The 17,746-nt window shown below is 36.6% G+C and overlaps 1 protein-coding gene across 3 annotated transcripts; it reads right to left on the bottom strand.

Moving 5' to 3' along the window:
* Nucleotides 1-599: 599 nt before the first annotated feature.
* LOC147273017 (ARID/BRIGHT DNA-binding domain-containing protein) lies at nucleotides 600-16,153 on the bottom strand. Of its 3 annotated transcripts, none has more exons than XM_086227653.1 (14): nucleotides 15,793-16,153; nucleotides 15,242-15,505; nucleotides 14,955-15,103; nucleotides 14,829-14,868; nucleotides 8,608-8,660; nucleotides 8,035-8,080; nucleotides 7,476-7,568; nucleotides 7,105-7,224; nucleotides 6,926-6,977; nucleotides 6,758-6,830; nucleotides 5,793-5,859; nucleotides 5,632-5,682; nucleotides 1,311-1,403; nucleotides 600-952 (listed from the first exon to the last, which is right to left on the bottom strand). In XM_086227653.1, exons 2-14 carry the CDS (start codon nucleotides 15,503-15,505, stop codon nucleotides 848-850), a joined length of 1,206 nt encoding a protein of 401 aa, XP_086083779.1. In that variant the 5' UTR covers nucleotides 15,793-16,153; the 3' UTR covers nucleotides 600-847. The 3 variants fall into 3 exon arrangements, with proteins under 3 accessions (XP_086083779.1, XP_086083780.1, XP_086083781.1); XM_086227654.1 differs by having other exon boundaries at nucleotides 15,269-15,505; XM_086227655.1 differs by lacking the exons at nucleotides 600-952; nucleotides 1,311-1,403 and adding an exon at nucleotides 2,753-2,850.
* Between the last annotated feature and the right edge of the window lie 1,593 nt (nucleotides 16,154-17,746).

Raw genomic sequence — 17,746 nt, 5'->3', positions numbered from 1 at the left:
CCCCAAAAACTTAATTTGTGAAATGACAAAAAACACTCAAAACAAAATTATCCAAAACCCCCATCCCTCTCTTTGCCCATCTCGCCTTCCCTCTCTCTCCCCGTCAAGACTGACGGCCACCCTGGCCCGCCCCCCCCCCCCTCTCTCTCTCTCTCTCTCTCTCTCTCTCTCTCTCTCTCTCTCGCTTCAAGACCGGCGACCTCCCCGCCACCTTACTCGATCTCCCCTCTCCCCACTAAAACCCCCATCCCCTCCTCTTTCTCTCTCCCGGAAACCCAACCCCATCCCCTCCTCTTTCTCTCTGCCCATCTCTCCTTCCCTCTTTCTCCCCAAAAAAATAAAAATAAAAAAAAAAACAATACTAATTGAAGTAGGGGTCAGACCCGCAGATCCTTTCAGAAACTCTGACAATCAAGTTAATACTAACTTTTGGGCAGCATAAAGAATGTTTTTTTTTTTTGGCAAAGAATGTTAATTAGCAAGAGTTGCAATACCTTAGCATGTAGAATATGTTATAGTTATAGGGTTAGAATTGTTATGGAGGTTGTAGCCTTGAATAGGAACTGATGCTTGGAAGGGGACTCTCTTTGCGAGATATATATGCAACATACCACAAATATTAGTAGGTATTCAAATCCGAGAAAATATGCGACATACATGCACGTTCAGGAGTGCATTAAATATAATTAGAGAAGACACTAGTTTGAATTAAATAGCCATAGCTTGCATTGAAATTGGTACCTTAACTGATTATACATTATCCTTGACATCCTAAATCTATCCTAAAAAAGAAAAATTGTAATTCTACCCTCAAAATTAACCAATTGACCCATGAAAGGAGGAATGTTCAAACCGATCCCTGTTCAAACGGAACACGCACGAATAACCGACCATGTAGGCTAACCACAGCAGATGTTTGAAGTGGATCAATTCTTCCAGGTAAGCTCACAACCTGAAAAGCACACTGACTGTAATTGTAACTTTATTTCACTTGTAATTTTCCAAACATATAATGAAGTTATGTACTTTAGTAAGAAAGTCAGTTCCTAAAGATTTTAAATGACAAGCTGAAACACTCATAAGACAGTCTAGTTTTTACTTTTTTTGGCCATTATAAGACAGTCTAGTTTAAAGACCAGAAATGCTCATAAGGAAAGATTTAAAGCTTCCGACTGTCCAAATTAGTGATTGAGATAGAATACCCAACAGGGGACAACATTTTTTATTTTTAATAGTGGAGCTTACTGGGCCATGCACAAACCCTAAAAGCAAATGGCGAGTATTATTGTCAGTATTGCAGTAAGAGATACCTTTTTAAACGGTGTGATACCCCAAGGATTGTCAACCTGCTCTGGTTGACCTGTTATAACCAGACGTCCAGCCGGATCTGATTGGACTCGCACCTGGTTATGAGTGTCACAGATTAGGTCATGCAATCATCATAAAGATGTGATAAATGGTGTTTTATTCATACACACAGACATGTAATTGCACACATATGGACATGCATATATAAAGGAGAATAAACAAATGTTTGCAAATGGTCCAAATGGTCTACTTGATTTACTTCCTCTGATAGTCACTAACAAATTTATTGCAGAAGTTGATGATATGGCAAAATACATTACCGACTCACATTCTTAAGTAAGAGTGAAAATTGGAAGAAAGTAAAATATGTATAAAAAAGCAGCAGATAAGCATCAAAGACACTTTTAAAGAGAGGTTCCCAAGGAATAAGTATGGTAAGCTTCGGAACAAGGATGACGGCCCATTTCGCATACTAAAGCATCTTTGGTGAAAAAGCTTATCAAGTAGAACTACCTCAAGGCATGGAGGTTTCACCAACATTTCACTATGCCAGATTTGAAGCCATACTATGAATATGCACATGAGCAAAGTTTGACTTGATGGCGAGCCATTTTCAACTAGGATAGACTGATGGTGGACCATTCAACAAAGTTAATAGCTTTGGAAATCTGTGTTTGTTGAGCTGTGTCTAGAAACTTGTTTTCTGCCTCTAATTGTCCTTTAGGCTAGGAAGCACGGACACACACACATACACGGGGGGCACGACACAATATGACACACCGATACAACAAAGTTCCAAAAAACTAGGATACGATACGCTCCGACACGTCGATTAAATAATATATATATTTATGCTTAAAAAAACCATATAAATCCATAATACATAACATAAAACATGTTCCAAATATAAAATAAAAACTTTTTTCTTTCTCCTCCTTCTCTTCTTTCTCGTTTCTTCCCTTTCTCTCTCATTCTATTCAGATTTCAGAGTTTCCAATCTGTCGTCACAAGCCCTAGTGGCACCAAACATATATGTACCAAGTTTTACAAGTTTTTAATTTTACCCATAAAATGTTTAAAATTTCGAACGAATAAAAACCTTGCAAATAAGCCCCTGTCGTGTCCCTCGTCTGTCGCCGTGTGTCTCTCGCGTGTCGCTGCTGTGTCGGAAAGTCAAAGTTGACAAAAAGTTAACCGACACGCCAAATTGCATGTCGTGTCGTGTTGGTTTTGGTGTTTGACACACGACACTCCACCCCCAGGAGTGTCGATGCTTCCTAGCCTTTAGGGCATGTTTACTAAATTGGAATCGGTATGAGAAGGAATCAAAGTGAGGATGAATTAGGACCTACCATTCCCATTAAAGTGTTTACTAATTGTTAGGAATCAAAATGAAAATAAAGTTGATTCTCATAAAAGTGTTTATTGACTAGCAAGAATAGGAATAAAAACCCATATCTTACTGAATAATCTGACTGAATGAGGAAGAGCTCTTTATGTGGTCTCACTTTACCACCATCAGGTGTATTCATTCGAGTGTATCTGGTAGGTATGCAGGAAAAAGAGATACAGTTACCTCTTAGCTCCAAATAAATATTAAATAAATAAATATTTATTTTAAATATATTTAAAAATAATATTTACTATTAAATATATAAATATTAAATATATAAATATCTATTATATAGATAATATGGATAATATATATAGAAATCTATATAATATGTATATATATATATTATATAGATTTTTATTTTCTATTTATAAAATATAGAATAAAATTATATAATTATTCAGAGCGGGCTCAATGGACAACGGGGATGGAATAGCTGTTGGGTGGTTAGGACATCCTATCTTTGGACAATTATATTTTTGTCAACTACTTACTAATCACAATCTTTTGAAGGAAATTATATTTATACCCCACCAAATACTTACTGAACCCTACATTAACTTTTGTTTCCAAATTAAAACAGAGTTCTTTTAAATTTATTTGGTTTTTTAATTTCAATTATTCCCTCAGTTAAAATAAAAAACCTAATAAAAATTAAAGAAAAAAATGCAAACCCATCCAACAGCACCCCAACCCTTGGCCACCACCCCTTCTCCTCCCCCCACCCTTCCGACAACACTTCACCCTGTTAGCCCCACCACCAGCAGACATAGTCGGCAAACCCCCCCTTCTCTCTCTCTCTCTCTCTCTCTCTAGATTTGCAGAGCAATTAACTTTGTTGGCAGCCATAGCATGCACTCATTGTCTCCGGAAGCAATGCCTATGAGAGCTGGATTGATGCTTGCTCTGGACGGGGGTTTTTCATAATTTTGGGTTAAGAGAGGAATGATGCCCAAGAAGCTGTATTCATATGGTTTCTTATTATTTCCTGTTGGTTTTATATCAGTAATCAGCTGGTTTCTTTGTGGCTTTGTACCTGCTTGTGGTGGTTGTTGTTCTTGTTGGGTCTCACATTGGTGTACTCTTGGTTTTTTGTTCAATTGTCTGGCCTATTGTTTTTCTTGCTTTGGCCTTTGGCTCTGATATTCCCTGCACAGTTCTATGTTTGTTTTTATACTGGGCTTGCTCTTGGTTATTGCAAGTCTCATGGTGCTCTTGCCTTTTCTGCTTCTCCAGATTGGGGTTCTACTTGCTTTTTTAGGTACATAATTTGATGTAGTACATTGAAAGGGCTGGGCAATACATTGAGTAGGCTAAGGGGTCAGTACATTATGAATGCTCATTCATAATGTACATTCAGTTTTAAAGTCAGATACATTATGAACATACATCCATTAATGCATTATGAATTTACATTCATAATTTACATTTATTGGATGTATTTAATATAATAGGCCTTTAAGTAAGACCCTTTGAAGCCTTGAAAGGTCATTCAGTTTTCCAATTAATTTGATAATCATTTTTAAGATCTCATCTTTTCAGCTTATCCTACTACAGAAGACTCTTTACTCAGATTTCTCTTTGAGGAATTTAGGGTTTATTTTACTGGTTCCGCTACATTATAATTTATTAAGTACAAAAGGTTGACATTTCTCATCTACCAAAACGAATTTGAGATTTCTTGTCCCATTGTTGCATGCAACTTAAGGATGTGGTGTCAACAACATTTCAATGTGGCAGATTTGCAGCCATACTATGACGATGTCCATGAGCAAGAGTTTGACTCAACAGAGAGTCATTTGAAACTAGGGTCTGATGAAGAACCATCCAATCGATCATTTAGCAAAACCAATCCTGGAGCACCAACATATACTGAGCCTAGCATTGCAAAGGACCAGTCAAAGAAAGAGGGAGATTAAGAGATCCATCAAGGTTAGGAGACAATTCTTTAGTTTTCCTTTTTCTTTTTCTTTTTTAATTCTAGTTTCTTCTATCTCCCTGACACGATTCTTTGGCTTCTCCAAGTTGCAGACATGTCTTCACACTTCCCTTTGACATTTTCTTAAAACAGAGAGTACCAAATCCATTATTGGGTATCAGTTCTCTGTTGGGGTTTCTTGAGCTACACCATCAACATCAATTTTCTGTTCAGATTTTGTCTGGGTTTCTTAACTTCTGATGGGTTTTAGGGTTTTTTAATTTCTGGGCTTCTTCATCTTGACATTTCAGTGGCATGTCCATTAAATGTTTTTGAATTTCTCTTCAACATCAGCGATATGCCGTTGTTCCAGTCTTATCTTCAATTTCATATCAATATCGAAATCTCACCGGACCGAAATATCAAGATTACAGTGACACCCAGGGGAAATATGAACTTCACCCCCGCCTACCTCTGTCCGTCTTCTAAAGTACGAATTTTTCTGCAAAATATCGAGCCGACATACCAATATTTTCATCCTTGCATTTACCATCCTTATCACTATACCTAAAGGTTTATGATATTGGCATCACTATATGACAAACACTACCGAACATTCTAGAATACTCTCCTTTAGCTAGACGCATAGACTTACAAAAGGAATCAAGTACTGCTACAATTAATGAAATCATAGCCTTGTAGGAGCATTCTAAGCACATGCCAGACTCAGACACAAGATATAGATAAATGAATTTCTATATAATATAATTTCTTTCAACAAATCTAAGGGAACAAAATATAATAGAATGTCATTACCAAGAGCCATATTAATTGTGACTTAATTAGTGTAAGAAGTGTCTAATATATAATCTCAACATAACCAAAACCTGCATCAGTCCATCTGCTCTATCTCAACCATCCTCATATCTCCATATATTAGTTCATAGCAAAAATAAGCACAAAGGAGAGGTAAATAGAAGGGTAAAAGGAAGAGGGTTTTACAAGGGCTCACCTCCTCACGCAGAAGACCAGGTACCAAAGCATATACTTCAAAGCAATCTTTCTGAGCACATAGGCAGTGAAAGATTTAGGACCAAGAGAAAATACCCCGGAATTGAATCAATCTACAATCTAAGGAAGGATATCAGGAAAAAGAATACAAAACACACTTACAGTTTCTCGCACATTGATCTTCACCCAATCAGCTGGAGGTCCAAGATCAGCAACAGTCGTGACTACCCTACCAGATGAAAACCATGTAGCCATGATTTGATCAGGAAAAAAATAAACAAACAAAATCAAAAGCAGCCTCAATATGCATACAGATTTGTTTCTTGTAGGATTTATTTAGCAAATTTTTACCTTGTTTATTGCATTAAAATGTTTTGAGGGAGTTAGGGAGTGCTACATGTTACAGTTTACTGAAGAGGTGCACTTATATTATTCTCTTCAGCCAATCAGCAACCAAAGCACAAAAGGCAGCAAATGTCCAATGGGGAAAATATCCATTTCTTTCGTAAGGTCCTTTGCTTCTTTTATGCAAATGGATGTTGAAAATGTAAAAAATCCACATCTAGTATTTGAAGCCTTGCATCACAATATTTAACCCCTAGGCCCTTTCCACCCATTTCCAATTGAATTTGGGTTGGATACTCGAACTTTAACATGGTATTAGAGCGGACAATTTGCCCACATGTCAAACACAATTTGGTCACACATGTTCCACGTCACTCAATATAATTAATCCATGTGTTTGGTTCAGTCCAGCAACACGTAAGGGTACATGTTGAGGATATAAAAATCTTGCATCGTTTATTTGAAGCATTGCATCACAATATATAAAATCATGGGTCTCTCAACCCATTACCGATTGGTTTTGGGTTGGATGCTCTAATTTAACAATGGGGATTTACATTTAAACTATACAAGATTATTCTCAGCAAGGTTTATTCCAAATTAAAGTATAACAACAAGAACTCCACAAAAATCAAATAAATGCTGACAGGATCACTTTTTATCAATGCACGAAAACAAAAATATGCAACTGACACTAGTAGGGTGAGTTGATTTGGAACAAAACAAATATCGTAGTAAAATAAATTAATTTACAGAAATGACCAGCAAGCAGCAATCTTAACTGCTTATCTGCCTCAATATTTGTAGTTTTTTCAGCATGCTCCAGGTTGGCTGGTGTCTTGTGTTTAACAGAACCTGCCAAGAGTATAAGATAGTTAATGTACTTGGGCATAAAACATAGATTGGCCAGAAAGATCTTTCATTGCAGGGGAATACTCAGGGGAACGTACCGATGCTTTTAAGATTCTTTTCACGCTTTGGGGTAGAACTTAAGTTCTTGTCCTATCCAAGTAAAAGAATTTGAAAAAAACATAAGTTAGACTGCATTGAACGACATACAAATTTTCCAGACATACAAAACTTATAATAATAAGTATAGTCATTATACTAAGACAGAGTTTCAACAGACCTTAATAATAGGCTCAGCAACCTCACCATATCCAAGACGCTGTGCATGCCAACCCTGCATAGCACGAGCTGCAGCATCCCTTCGTGCCCTACCTGATCCAGGAGCTTGATGACTACTTACCTGCACAAAGAAATAAATGAATTATCACTTTAAATATATGTATATATATATATATATATAGAGAGAGAGAGAGAGAGACAGACAGACAGACAGAGAGGAAATTATGGCCTTATTCTGACTATTCAGAAAGGAAACTAAAACAGACCATGAATTTTTCTGGGTAAGTAATAATAACAAGATCCCTATAAACCTAGTACAGAAAAGGTAATCCAGATGCAATAAAAAAAAATTATAAATAAATGAAATTTCACCTCCTTCTCAACACTTGTAGACTGCGTGAGGGGTCCTTTGGGTAGTCGAAGCTCACCAATTTGCCTCTTATGCTTTTCATATTCTAAAAGTGCCTGCACAAGTTGATAAACTCAGGGAATATAAGACAACATTCGCAACAACTAGCAATTATGACGATTGAAACACACTTTCACCATGTAGTTGGAAAAGTCTAATAAGAACAGATGCATGATATTCATTTTTAGTGGGGTCAAGACTGTCAAGTTCCCCGTGAGAAATAAGCATAAGCACAAAAAATAGATATCCCTTATATTTGATAAGAAACAGGAACCCAATCCCCTTTAATATGCACATTAAATAACAAATCCACTTTATTCTAAGTATTTAACATAATTAACAACATGATCCAATTTAAGTTATGCTTGTGCAACTTAACTACTTTACAGTTAGCATTTCCCATACCTAAAGCACATATATATTTTGGTAATCATCATGAGTTAAAGTCTATTGACAAATCAAGTTCTTTTAAGGGTGCAAGATTCATAATTGCTGATCATCTCATCCTTAAACAGACATTACCTTCTCATAAAATATGCGGAACGTCCAAGATACTGTTGTGCAGGTCCTGAGTGAGAGAAAGAGAAACAGTTAAGTCCATCAAATGGAATAGTGTATTTTGCGAATTTAAAAATTGAAAAAAGAAAAAAGAAAAAAGAAAAAAGAAAAAAAAAAACCATATTAGACCCAGAAATTATGGTATGTTCAGCAGCTTGAAACCAAAATATGCAAAATAAGAAAGGAAAAAATAGCGGTAATTATAGTTCTCTGCAACATCTCCTTTGGTTTTTGTTTTTTCTTTTTCTTTTAGGGGATATGACCTAAATGCAGCTTACAAACCAAATGTCAAAAGTAATGCAGGTCCTAAATTTTTTATTAGAGTAATCTCTTTTTTCTTCTTTTTTTTCTTTTCGCGGGCATGACTATATGTAGCTTACAAAGAAAAATCCATAAAAACCTGCAACAGTAAATCAGCTAAAACAGTAAAACAGCTAACTCAAAATGTCAAAGAATTGCAAGTTCTGAATTTTTTTCTAAGAGTAATGCAGGTTCTAAATTATCACTAGAAACAACGGTTAACTGTATGTTTCTTACTTGGGGGGATGGAAGGACTCTCCTACTTGCCGCCATAACTTCGATGAGGTCACCTACAGTTACCCATAGAGTATAATCCAATAAATGAGTATACTTACATGATAATAAGAAGAAAAACAAAAGTAAACTTTATGAATATCAGAGATACGGATACCAACAAACAAATAAGCACAGGGGAAATGTATGACAGTAACACCTTGGCAGCTTAAACTTCTATGAAAATAAAATTCCCTTTTACTAATTACACGAAAAAAACAATAATAATTCCTTTAGTCATTAACATCAATATAAAATGGCAAAAGGCAAAGTTTTCTACACCTGCATAAGGGAATAACTGAAGGTATCACAGAATCTAAAAACATTTTCCTATATAATCAGGGCCAGGGCTTAGTCAAGTTGTCAAGCATAAGCACAACTTCCTACAGAAGGCCATTCAAATAAAACATATCTGTTCCACATCATTTTTTGAGGTTTGAAACAAAGAGGTAGGGATTTGGTTTGATAAGAGCCAAGCATTTTGCAATTAAGCTCAAATTTTATAATGTTGAAAGGCAAGGGCAATGCCAAATGTGCCAAGCTAATTCAAAAGGCAAAGTTAGAAATCAAGTTCACATTTAGTCCATTAAATGGGATGATGCAATCAACCTAACATATAACTGTGCACTTCCAGACATTGCACCCTTGTTTATGTGTCAAAAGAAAGTAGAGTCAGCTAGGGTTTTCTAGTCTACATCAGTCAATATCAAAGTCTTAATAGAAGAGTTCCATTAAGGATTGAGGCCAGGCCAAGCCAAGTCAAATAAGGAAAAAAAAATCAAATCACATCACATCATAACTAGAATCTAGAATGATGGAAAGTTCCCAAACCAATTAAAGGCAACTAAGGAAAATAGACTACATAAATTCTAACACTCCCTCTCAAGAAAGAGCATAACAGTCATAGATGTCTGGAACACAACTCAGAAAAAGAACCTGTTGCAATGTCTAGGTGGGAAGTGATCTGTCAAATACTTATGTGGAAATTGGACCATCCAACCCAAAATTAATTGGCAATAAGTGGAGAGGCCCAAGACATTATACAGTATAACACAAGGCTTTACATTCCCAATCTGGGATTAACTCTCAACATGCCCCCTAACGTGCGGCATGACTTGAGCCATATATGTGGACAACTTATATTGGGTGTGAGGTGGACAACTTCACCTCATACCACACACCATCCTAGATTCACATCTAGGGCCACACAAATTACAAGAAAAAAAAAAATACTTCCCCTTATAGCATGTAGAACAAAAATTGTTATATACTCTTAACACTCCCCATCACATGTATATCTTCCCCACCACATGAGAGTCCAACACGTAATATTCAATATAAATTCGAAGGTTGTAGTTGTAGAGATTCAAACTCATGATCTCGTCCTTCAGGATAATGTCAAAATAAATAAAAAAGATGAAAAAAGAAGTAAAAGAAGAGAGAGGAGGAGGAGGGAATCAGGTTCTAGTCTACACTACTCAATATCAGTCGTAATAAAAGAGTTACGTGAAGGCCTATGTATAGAGGCTGGTCCATGATGAACAAGGAAATCACACAATAAATAGAATCTAGAATAATGGGAAGTTCCCAAACCAGTTAAGGAAACTAACATAATGCAGGACAAATAGAAATAATAGGTAGAAAAGCTACTGTTTGTTTAATTTGGGCCTTTTGATTGCTGTAGGATATTGGTAGGTAAAGATCAACAGGAAAATTTAAGGAACGAGACCAACGTCGTTGACCACCATTACTCCATGCAATTGTACAAGCCAGTCAAAGCTCCAAATCGATTTTCACATGCCCAATGTTAGATTGGACTTGGTCATGTCAAGTCAATCCAATTCAGAGCTTTAAGCCATGTCCATTCTAGTTATAATGATCCCATTTGATTTTGGAATGAGTTAGACCAAGCTATAACCAAGTCTAGCTAAGTTATGACCCATCCCTTTTGGGTCTTACTGGATTTCACTAGATTTTGTCCGAATCAATCCAAATCCAAATCAATTTCACCAGCCAAAATTCTTTAAAACATGGATGGCTATGCTTGTTTCTTGGTTAACTCGACTCGATTCAATTAGATTTTGGCGCAACATTGAAGTTGCCATAATTTTTTTAAATGTAGTAAGCATTAGAACCTTTTAATTCAAATACTATTCTTGGGTGGTCAATGGTTTTAACAATCTAGCAATCCTCTACAAAACACCTTGATTTTTTTGGAAAAGAAACAGAAAGAGTATATTGAAAGCTACAATCAAAGTTGTCCAGCAATCCACATAAAAAAAGCCCTCAATCAACTTACGATAGGACACTCATAGCATAAAAACAGACAAAATGACACCTATCCAAACCAAAACATAAAAACACAGGCCACTAAAATCAAATAGCCTAAGAGATTGTGAAGCAGGAGCATCTCCTACGGTTCCAAGACTTATTATTTTTTTTTTAGTAGCTTTTTAATTTTTATTTCCTAGCTGGATTTAGAGTCGAGTTTCCTTATTTCATTAGGTCTTTAATTTTACTTTATGTTTCCTAGTTAGCTAAGGTTAATTGCTTTCTTAGTCAATTGACGAAATTGTTTTCCTATATAAGCTTAAGGCTTAGGTTGTAATAGACAGTTTTTGGCATAATATTATTCAGAGATTTCTGATGTAAGAGTTTCTTTTGGGTTCCTAAACCCCAGAACTCATCTATCTACGTTCAACTTTGATTCTATAGCTTTATTCTCTCTCTTTCTACTGTTATTGCTGGATTTTCCTTTCTACTGTGGTTTTTTCCCTATTACTATAGCTGGACAGCAGCCTATACTTCTGTTATCAATTAGTATCAGAGCAAACCCTGGTTGGACGTGGTAGAGGCGGGGGGACAAGGAAACCAAGCTCTACAAACAGAGATGGCGGAGATGTGGCATATGATCGAAGATCTGTCAAGAGCGGTGGAAACGATCCGAAGATAGGAACGTGCGAAAGCCCGTATGGAGATTCCGGAAGGTGGATGCAACCCCTCGGACATACCGGAAGGTAGTCTTGAGGATGAACATTTTTTGGAAGAAGTGGTGAGTTATGATTATCCAGGTTCCACTTATGATGGCATTGAATCTGAGAATCGTGGTTCTCATGAGTCGGATAGCCCTTTTGAAGAAACTTTGGATGACTTGGAAGATGATAGTTTTCTAAATTTAGATCTTCCTCCAGTATTTGATAGTTTTCTAGAAAGATGATTCTGAAGCTTGTTATGTTATTTGTTTGGAGCTTGAGAAAACTTATGACAAAGAATCTGGTGAGACTAAAGAAAAAGTTGGGTCTGAAATTTTTTTGAAGGAAGGGAACCAATATAAATTTGAAGATAAGGTGGTACAGGAAATTCTTGAAGACATCATAGAAGATGAGCCCATAATCCTGAAGTCCCAAGACTATAGGAAATAATGCTTCTGAATATGTTGATTTTATTGGAGTTGATGCAATGAACTTCAAGATTGCCAAGAACCTGATCGATTTTGTAAATCAAATGAAAATTGATGTGAAGAAATTATGGGATGTGAGATTGATAATGGACAATAAAGCTAACTGTTCAAGAAGGATCAAATATTCCAAATATCTCTTTGTTTGGAAAGGAAGAAATCAATTTCAAGACTATAAGTTCAAGAAGAGTTTATCTAGATTATTCGCAGAAGTTGTGAAGACTTACTCGCCGGAGTCGAATTTTTCCCAACCCGGTGGAGTTGATGCAGGAGCATCTCCTAGGTTTCCAAGACTTATTATTATTTTTTTAGTAGTTTTTTAATTTTTATTTCCTAGCTGGATTTAGAGTCTAGTTTCCTTATTTCATTAGGTCTTTAAGGTAATTTTACTTTCTGTTTTCCTAGTTAGCTAAGGTTTATTGTTTTCTTAGTCAATTAAGGAAATTGTTTTCCTATATAAGCTTAAGGCTTAGGTTGTAATAGATAGTTTTTGGCACAATATTATTCAGAGATTTCTGATGTGAGAGTTTCTTTTGGGTTCCTCAACCCTAGAACTCATCTATCTACGTTCCAACTTTGATTCTATAGCTTTATTCTCTCTCTTTCTACTGTTATTGCTGGATTTTCCTTTCTACTGTGGTTTGATCAAATATTCCAAATATCTCTTTGTTTGGAAAGGAAGAAATCAATTTCAAGACTGTAAGTTCAAGAAGAGTTTATCTGGATTATCCGCAGAAGTTGTGAAGACTTACTCGCCGGAGTCGAGTTTTTCCCAACCCGGTAGAGTTGATGCAAGAGCATCTCCTAGGGTTCCAAGACTTATTATTTTTTTTACTAGCTTTTTAATTTTTATTTCCTAGCTGGATTTAGAGTCTAGTTTCCTTATTTCATTAGGTCTTTAAGGTAATTTTACTTTATGTTTTCCTAGTTAGCTAAGGTTTATTGTTTTCTTAGTCAATTAAGGAAATGTTTTCCTAAATAATCTTAAGGCTTAGGTTGTAATAGACAGTTTTTGGCACAATATTATTCAGAGATTTCTGATGTGAGAGTCTCTTTTGGGTTCCTAAATCCTAGAACTCATCTTTCTACGTTCCAACTTTGATTCTATAGCTTTATTCTCTCTCTTTCTACTGTTATTTCTGGATTTTCTTTTCTACTGTGGTTTTTGCCCTATTACCATAGCTGGACAGCAGCCTATGCTTCTGTCTTGCATCAGATTGCATCTTCCAAATCCAAATTTAGAAGAAAACAGGCCACCTCACTCCAATATGGTTAACAAGCGACATCTCCACAATACCTTTGCCTTCTCCCCATCACCAAAAGCACAACAACTTGCCACAAACAAGGCAGTACAAGAGAAGGGCAGCATCCAGTGCAACCTAGCAACTTGAAGCAAATTATACCACAATCTCAAAGCCATTGGACAATGAAAAAAGAGACTATCAGTGCTCCCTGCAGCCCCTTGGCACATAAAGCACCAGTGAGGGGATAAAAAAAAATATGGTCTCTTCACTAAAGGACCTCACAAGCATTTACCCTACCATAAGCAACAATCCAAGAACAGAATTGGGCTTTGGGAGGCACCTTGGCTGTCCAAATCATAATAGATGAGTGAAAATAGGGAAGGTTTAATCTGTGATTAATGAGTAGAAAAGACTTGCATGAAAAAGTACCTGAAGACTCAAGACACCTTGCCTCCTATCAAGTCCAGGTTGTGACAATGAAATTTTTTTGATCAATGCTAGAAGCAAGGAAAACTCCACAATCCCTGGATCTCTCAAGTTACTATGAAAGTTGAAATTCCACAGTGAAGGCAAAGGAGAGTGAGCAAACAAACTGGAAATGAAAACATTATGAGATAAAGAAATCCTATAGAGATGGGACAGTGGACAGTAAAAGAGGAGTCCCCTACACAAGTATCTTCCTAGAAACAAAACTCTCCCCCTTTCCAAGTATGTGGTTGGTGATTAGAGTAAAACACAGAGAATTAGGCATGTAAACCATATTTGCTCATATAACTATATGCCAAAGAGAATTAGTCTCTAAATAAAATCTCAACACTTCCCTAAGAGAACCAAGTTCCTTTTGCTCAAATTTCCCACCCCCAAGCCACCTAAACTTTTGAGGATGAGACACAATTTTCCAGCTAACCAAATGATCCTTTTTAAATTCCCCTACACCTTCCCACAAAAATTCCCTCATCAGATTCTCAATCCTTTTAACCACCTGTGTTAGCATACAAAACAATAAAGATAATAAATTGAAAGACTAGATAAAACTAAGTACACCAATGAAAACTTTTAATGATTTTCTCCAGCACAGGATCCCAAAACTCAGAGGCTCTAGAGTTTCCATCTAATTTAGTCTAACTGATCAGATCAACAACAAAAATAACCTATTCATTTACATGCATCCTAAGATCTCAGCACTTGACAGTCCAGTCAATGCATTATTGATATGACAGTCAGGCCAAAAAATTAATCATAGAGGAAAGACATTTTTGAATTATATAAACACAATTTTGGTTAATTTTGTCATGGTTTTGTGAACACTCAAACTGATAAACAAGCAAAGTGTGAAACTTTTAATTGAGTTGTACTTGAGTGCAAGCTTTCTTGTCAATGCTATGTACATGCAGAACAGACGTTGACCATAGCCCACAACAGATTTATGATTCTACTGAACATGAAGTTTAATTAATTCAAAAAGCAACAAGATGCATACATACCACATCGTAACCACCCAATCTAGTAACAGCTCTCCATAACCTACAACCCACAAAAAGCACACAGAAATTAGTCCAGGCATGATTTCAGACAAATAATAGTGAAAACAATTATAACCAGAAACTTACTTAAGGCAATTTAGCGGTTCTCCATAAAACTTAGGGGCCTTAAATTCCAAGGCCCTCTCCCTGTAGAAAGTCTCCAGCTCCTTCATAAATGCTGCTATCTGTGTTGGAGTCCCATCCTCTGGTGCCTCCAATTCCTCAGCCTCAGCCATCTTCAAATTGAATGCAAAATAATTGTTCGAAGAAAGTGAAGGGAAAAGAAATTTAGTGCAGACAAACAATATTCATTTTACTCAAATGGCTGTGAAATAAAAACATTTGGTCTGAAGTTTAAAATCAAAGTAAAGTACTTGGATATCAGACAACCCATTCTTCACCTCCCCAGAATGTTTGTCTACATTTTCGACACAGGCATTGCTGACATCTTCCTTATTTTCAATGGGCACATCTCTAAGAAGAGCATCATTAGCTTTAACATCAGCAGCCGCATCCGTCTGGTCCTCAACAGCATCCCTCATAACTTGATCGTCCTTGTCAGCATTGCCTTCCGGTTCAGCTTCCTGCTGTTCCGAACCATTCTGCAAATCTTGGCCCAATTTTTCCTTGTCCTCCATCTAAATGAAACTCAATTATTTAACAAAATAAACACATGAATTAAACAAAAATTAAACAAAGAAACGCACTTTTAGTTTTCCCTCTTCATGAGAAATGGTTCTGAAAATCCAAACGCTATCGGCCTGGTCCCAGCAAAAGTGGGACTAATATAAAAGTATAGCATTCCCAATTTTATTTTTTTGGAAGAAAAAATGAAGAAAACCGCAAAATGTAAGTTCCGTTTGGTTTTCTCTGATTATCCAGGGAACCAAACAGAGTAATAGAAAAATAAAAGGCAAGTAATTACCAAGAAAATGTGAAGCTGGGCCTGCCGGTGAGACTGAAGTGAATGAGAGAGGTAGAGAGAGAAGCTGGAAGGGTGCAAGAGGAACGGCGTCGTCTTAGTTTAGGGATTTGGGTCTGGAAATTGGAAATTGGAAATGCAGGTAATGGGAGAGTGGAAGAGCAGAGAGAAAGACAAGTGAATTGTTATCCGGAATACATGGAAACAAACGTTGATGGCATGCAGAGCTGAGCAGAGCTGGTTAACGAGCGAATAAGACAAAACAGAAAAGGCCACGGCCGAGGGAGGCAGGTTCCCTCTGCTCTTTGCTCCTTTCCGACTTCAAAGTTGAAACCGCCTTTGACTCCACTCAACGCCTCGACGATTAACTTTGGGAGATCAAACTTTTACCACATTCCATTCCTATCCTTTCTATTAAGTTAATTACTGTTTTATCCTATGGGACTATTTTAGGGTCCGACTAAAGATAATTAGCCAAATAAGTTGAGCTTGCCAAAATTCTAAAAAGGGCCGGCCTAGTGCATATATAAAAATACAATAAGTGTATTTGTGAAATTAGTGCATTTGCACAAAAATTTCAATGTATCTGCGAAATCAATATGCATCTATGAAAATACAACAAGTACATCGGTAAAAAATCTTGAAAATATCTTTTACACCAACTTTTTAATTTAGAATCATTTACACTAAGTTTATTAGTAGTTTGCTACTACAAGATAATTTATAAACTATTTTATCTATGGATGACACCAGCCCACATTATATGGGCTGAACCTGAAGGATGTACTGAGATGGAGAAGAGAAGCCACACTAGCGTCCTCCAGCCCAAGGAGGCATACAGAGTTCTTCGGCCCATACATCCAAGCCCAGAGTAGGTCCTCGTCCCGCTCATTATCAATCAAAATTGAAGTGCAAGAATCTAGGCAAATCAAGAAATTGTATATAAACTAAATGCGTTGAAGGCTGCTACTATAACTAAGCTGTATAGTGAAAAGTCTGTTTTGACCCTCTCTTTTTTTCATAGTCGCTTGCCATTGTAATTAGTGGGGTTAGTTGGGTCCGTTTTGGTCATTTCACCCTCCCTCACTTTTTACCCCTGCCTTTTTTATTTTTTTACGTTTCCTTCCATTCTTTCGGTTTTGTCTCAGGGGTTTTTTGTTTTTTTGTTTTTATATGGCTTGCCATCGCAAGTTAGTAGGGTTGGGTGTGGCCTTTTTGGTCACTCACCCTGATTTGCCTTTTTGGCTGTCAGAAGTCATCCATTTCGGACTGGGTGATCATTTTCTAACCATATCAAAAATTTGGTTTCTTGGATTTCAGACACACTCATATGAGTTTTGTAACCAGATTTTCCATCTAGTTGTCGCATGAGTTGGGGTTGTTGAGGAACCTATGCGCAAGATGTCGTCGATTGAACTTGCAGCGAAGGTCAGCCACAAGATTTTATAGAATTTTTTTTCTTTTTTTCTTTTCTTATCATTGATTGATAGACGTTGTCGCAGGCTCTATACCAGATGAGGAATTCACTGTTTCATCGTGATCTGGCCTTCTTATCGCCCTTGATTTCTGTTTGCGATCGTGGGATGCAAATTTGTCTGTTGGCCTGCTCCTATTCTTCACGAGATAAGTCAAAATTTTCGTTCATCTACTTCTCTCATATTGGTCTATTTGTATTTTTGTGCTCTGTGTTTGTTGTGTGTGAATGCAATCCTTTGTGCAATCTTGCATTCTTTTTTGTGAGTTTGGATTTCTTTTGCATGATTTTTTTTTTTTTCTGGCTATTTGGTGGTTTGTGCCTCTACTAGGTAAGAGTTGTGGGTTGTGTTTTTCTGGGTTTACATCAATTCCTCTATTTTCTCGATTAAGAATATACAACATGAAGTAACCAATTAGAGAGGGCTTGATTGTTTGTGAATGATGTTTCTTTTTTACTTTTGTTTTGAGGAGAGTACTTCAC

The sequence above is a fragment of the Dryas octopetala genome, chromosome 9 (genome assembly GCF_963921425.1).
Source record: "Dryas octopetala chromosome 9, drDryOcto1.1, whole genome shotgun sequence".
NCBI classification, from domain to species: Eukaryota; Viridiplantae; Streptophyta; class Magnoliopsida; order Rosales; family Rosaceae; genus Dryas; species Dryas octopetala.
Note: the sequence above shows the minus strand (reverse complement) of the source record. Positions and strands in the feature narration are given on the sequence as shown.

What these genes read in the sequence shown, in the direction of transcription:
- LOC147273017 (XM_086227653.1), bottom strand. Translation starts at nt 15,505, where the DNA reads ATGGAGGACAAGGAAAAATTGGGCCAAGATTTGCAGAATGGTTCGGAA. An exon ending in AATATTGAGGCAGATAAGCA is followed by an intron (nt 5,860 to 6,757) that starts GTTAAGATTGCT and finishes TTCATCTGGTAG; the next exon opens with GGTAGTCACGACTGTTGCTG. An exon ending in AGATCAATGTGCGAGAAACT is followed by an intron (nt 5,683 to 5,792) that starts GTAAGTGTGTTT and finishes CTATGTGCTCAG; the next exon opens with AAAGATTGCTTTGAAGTATA.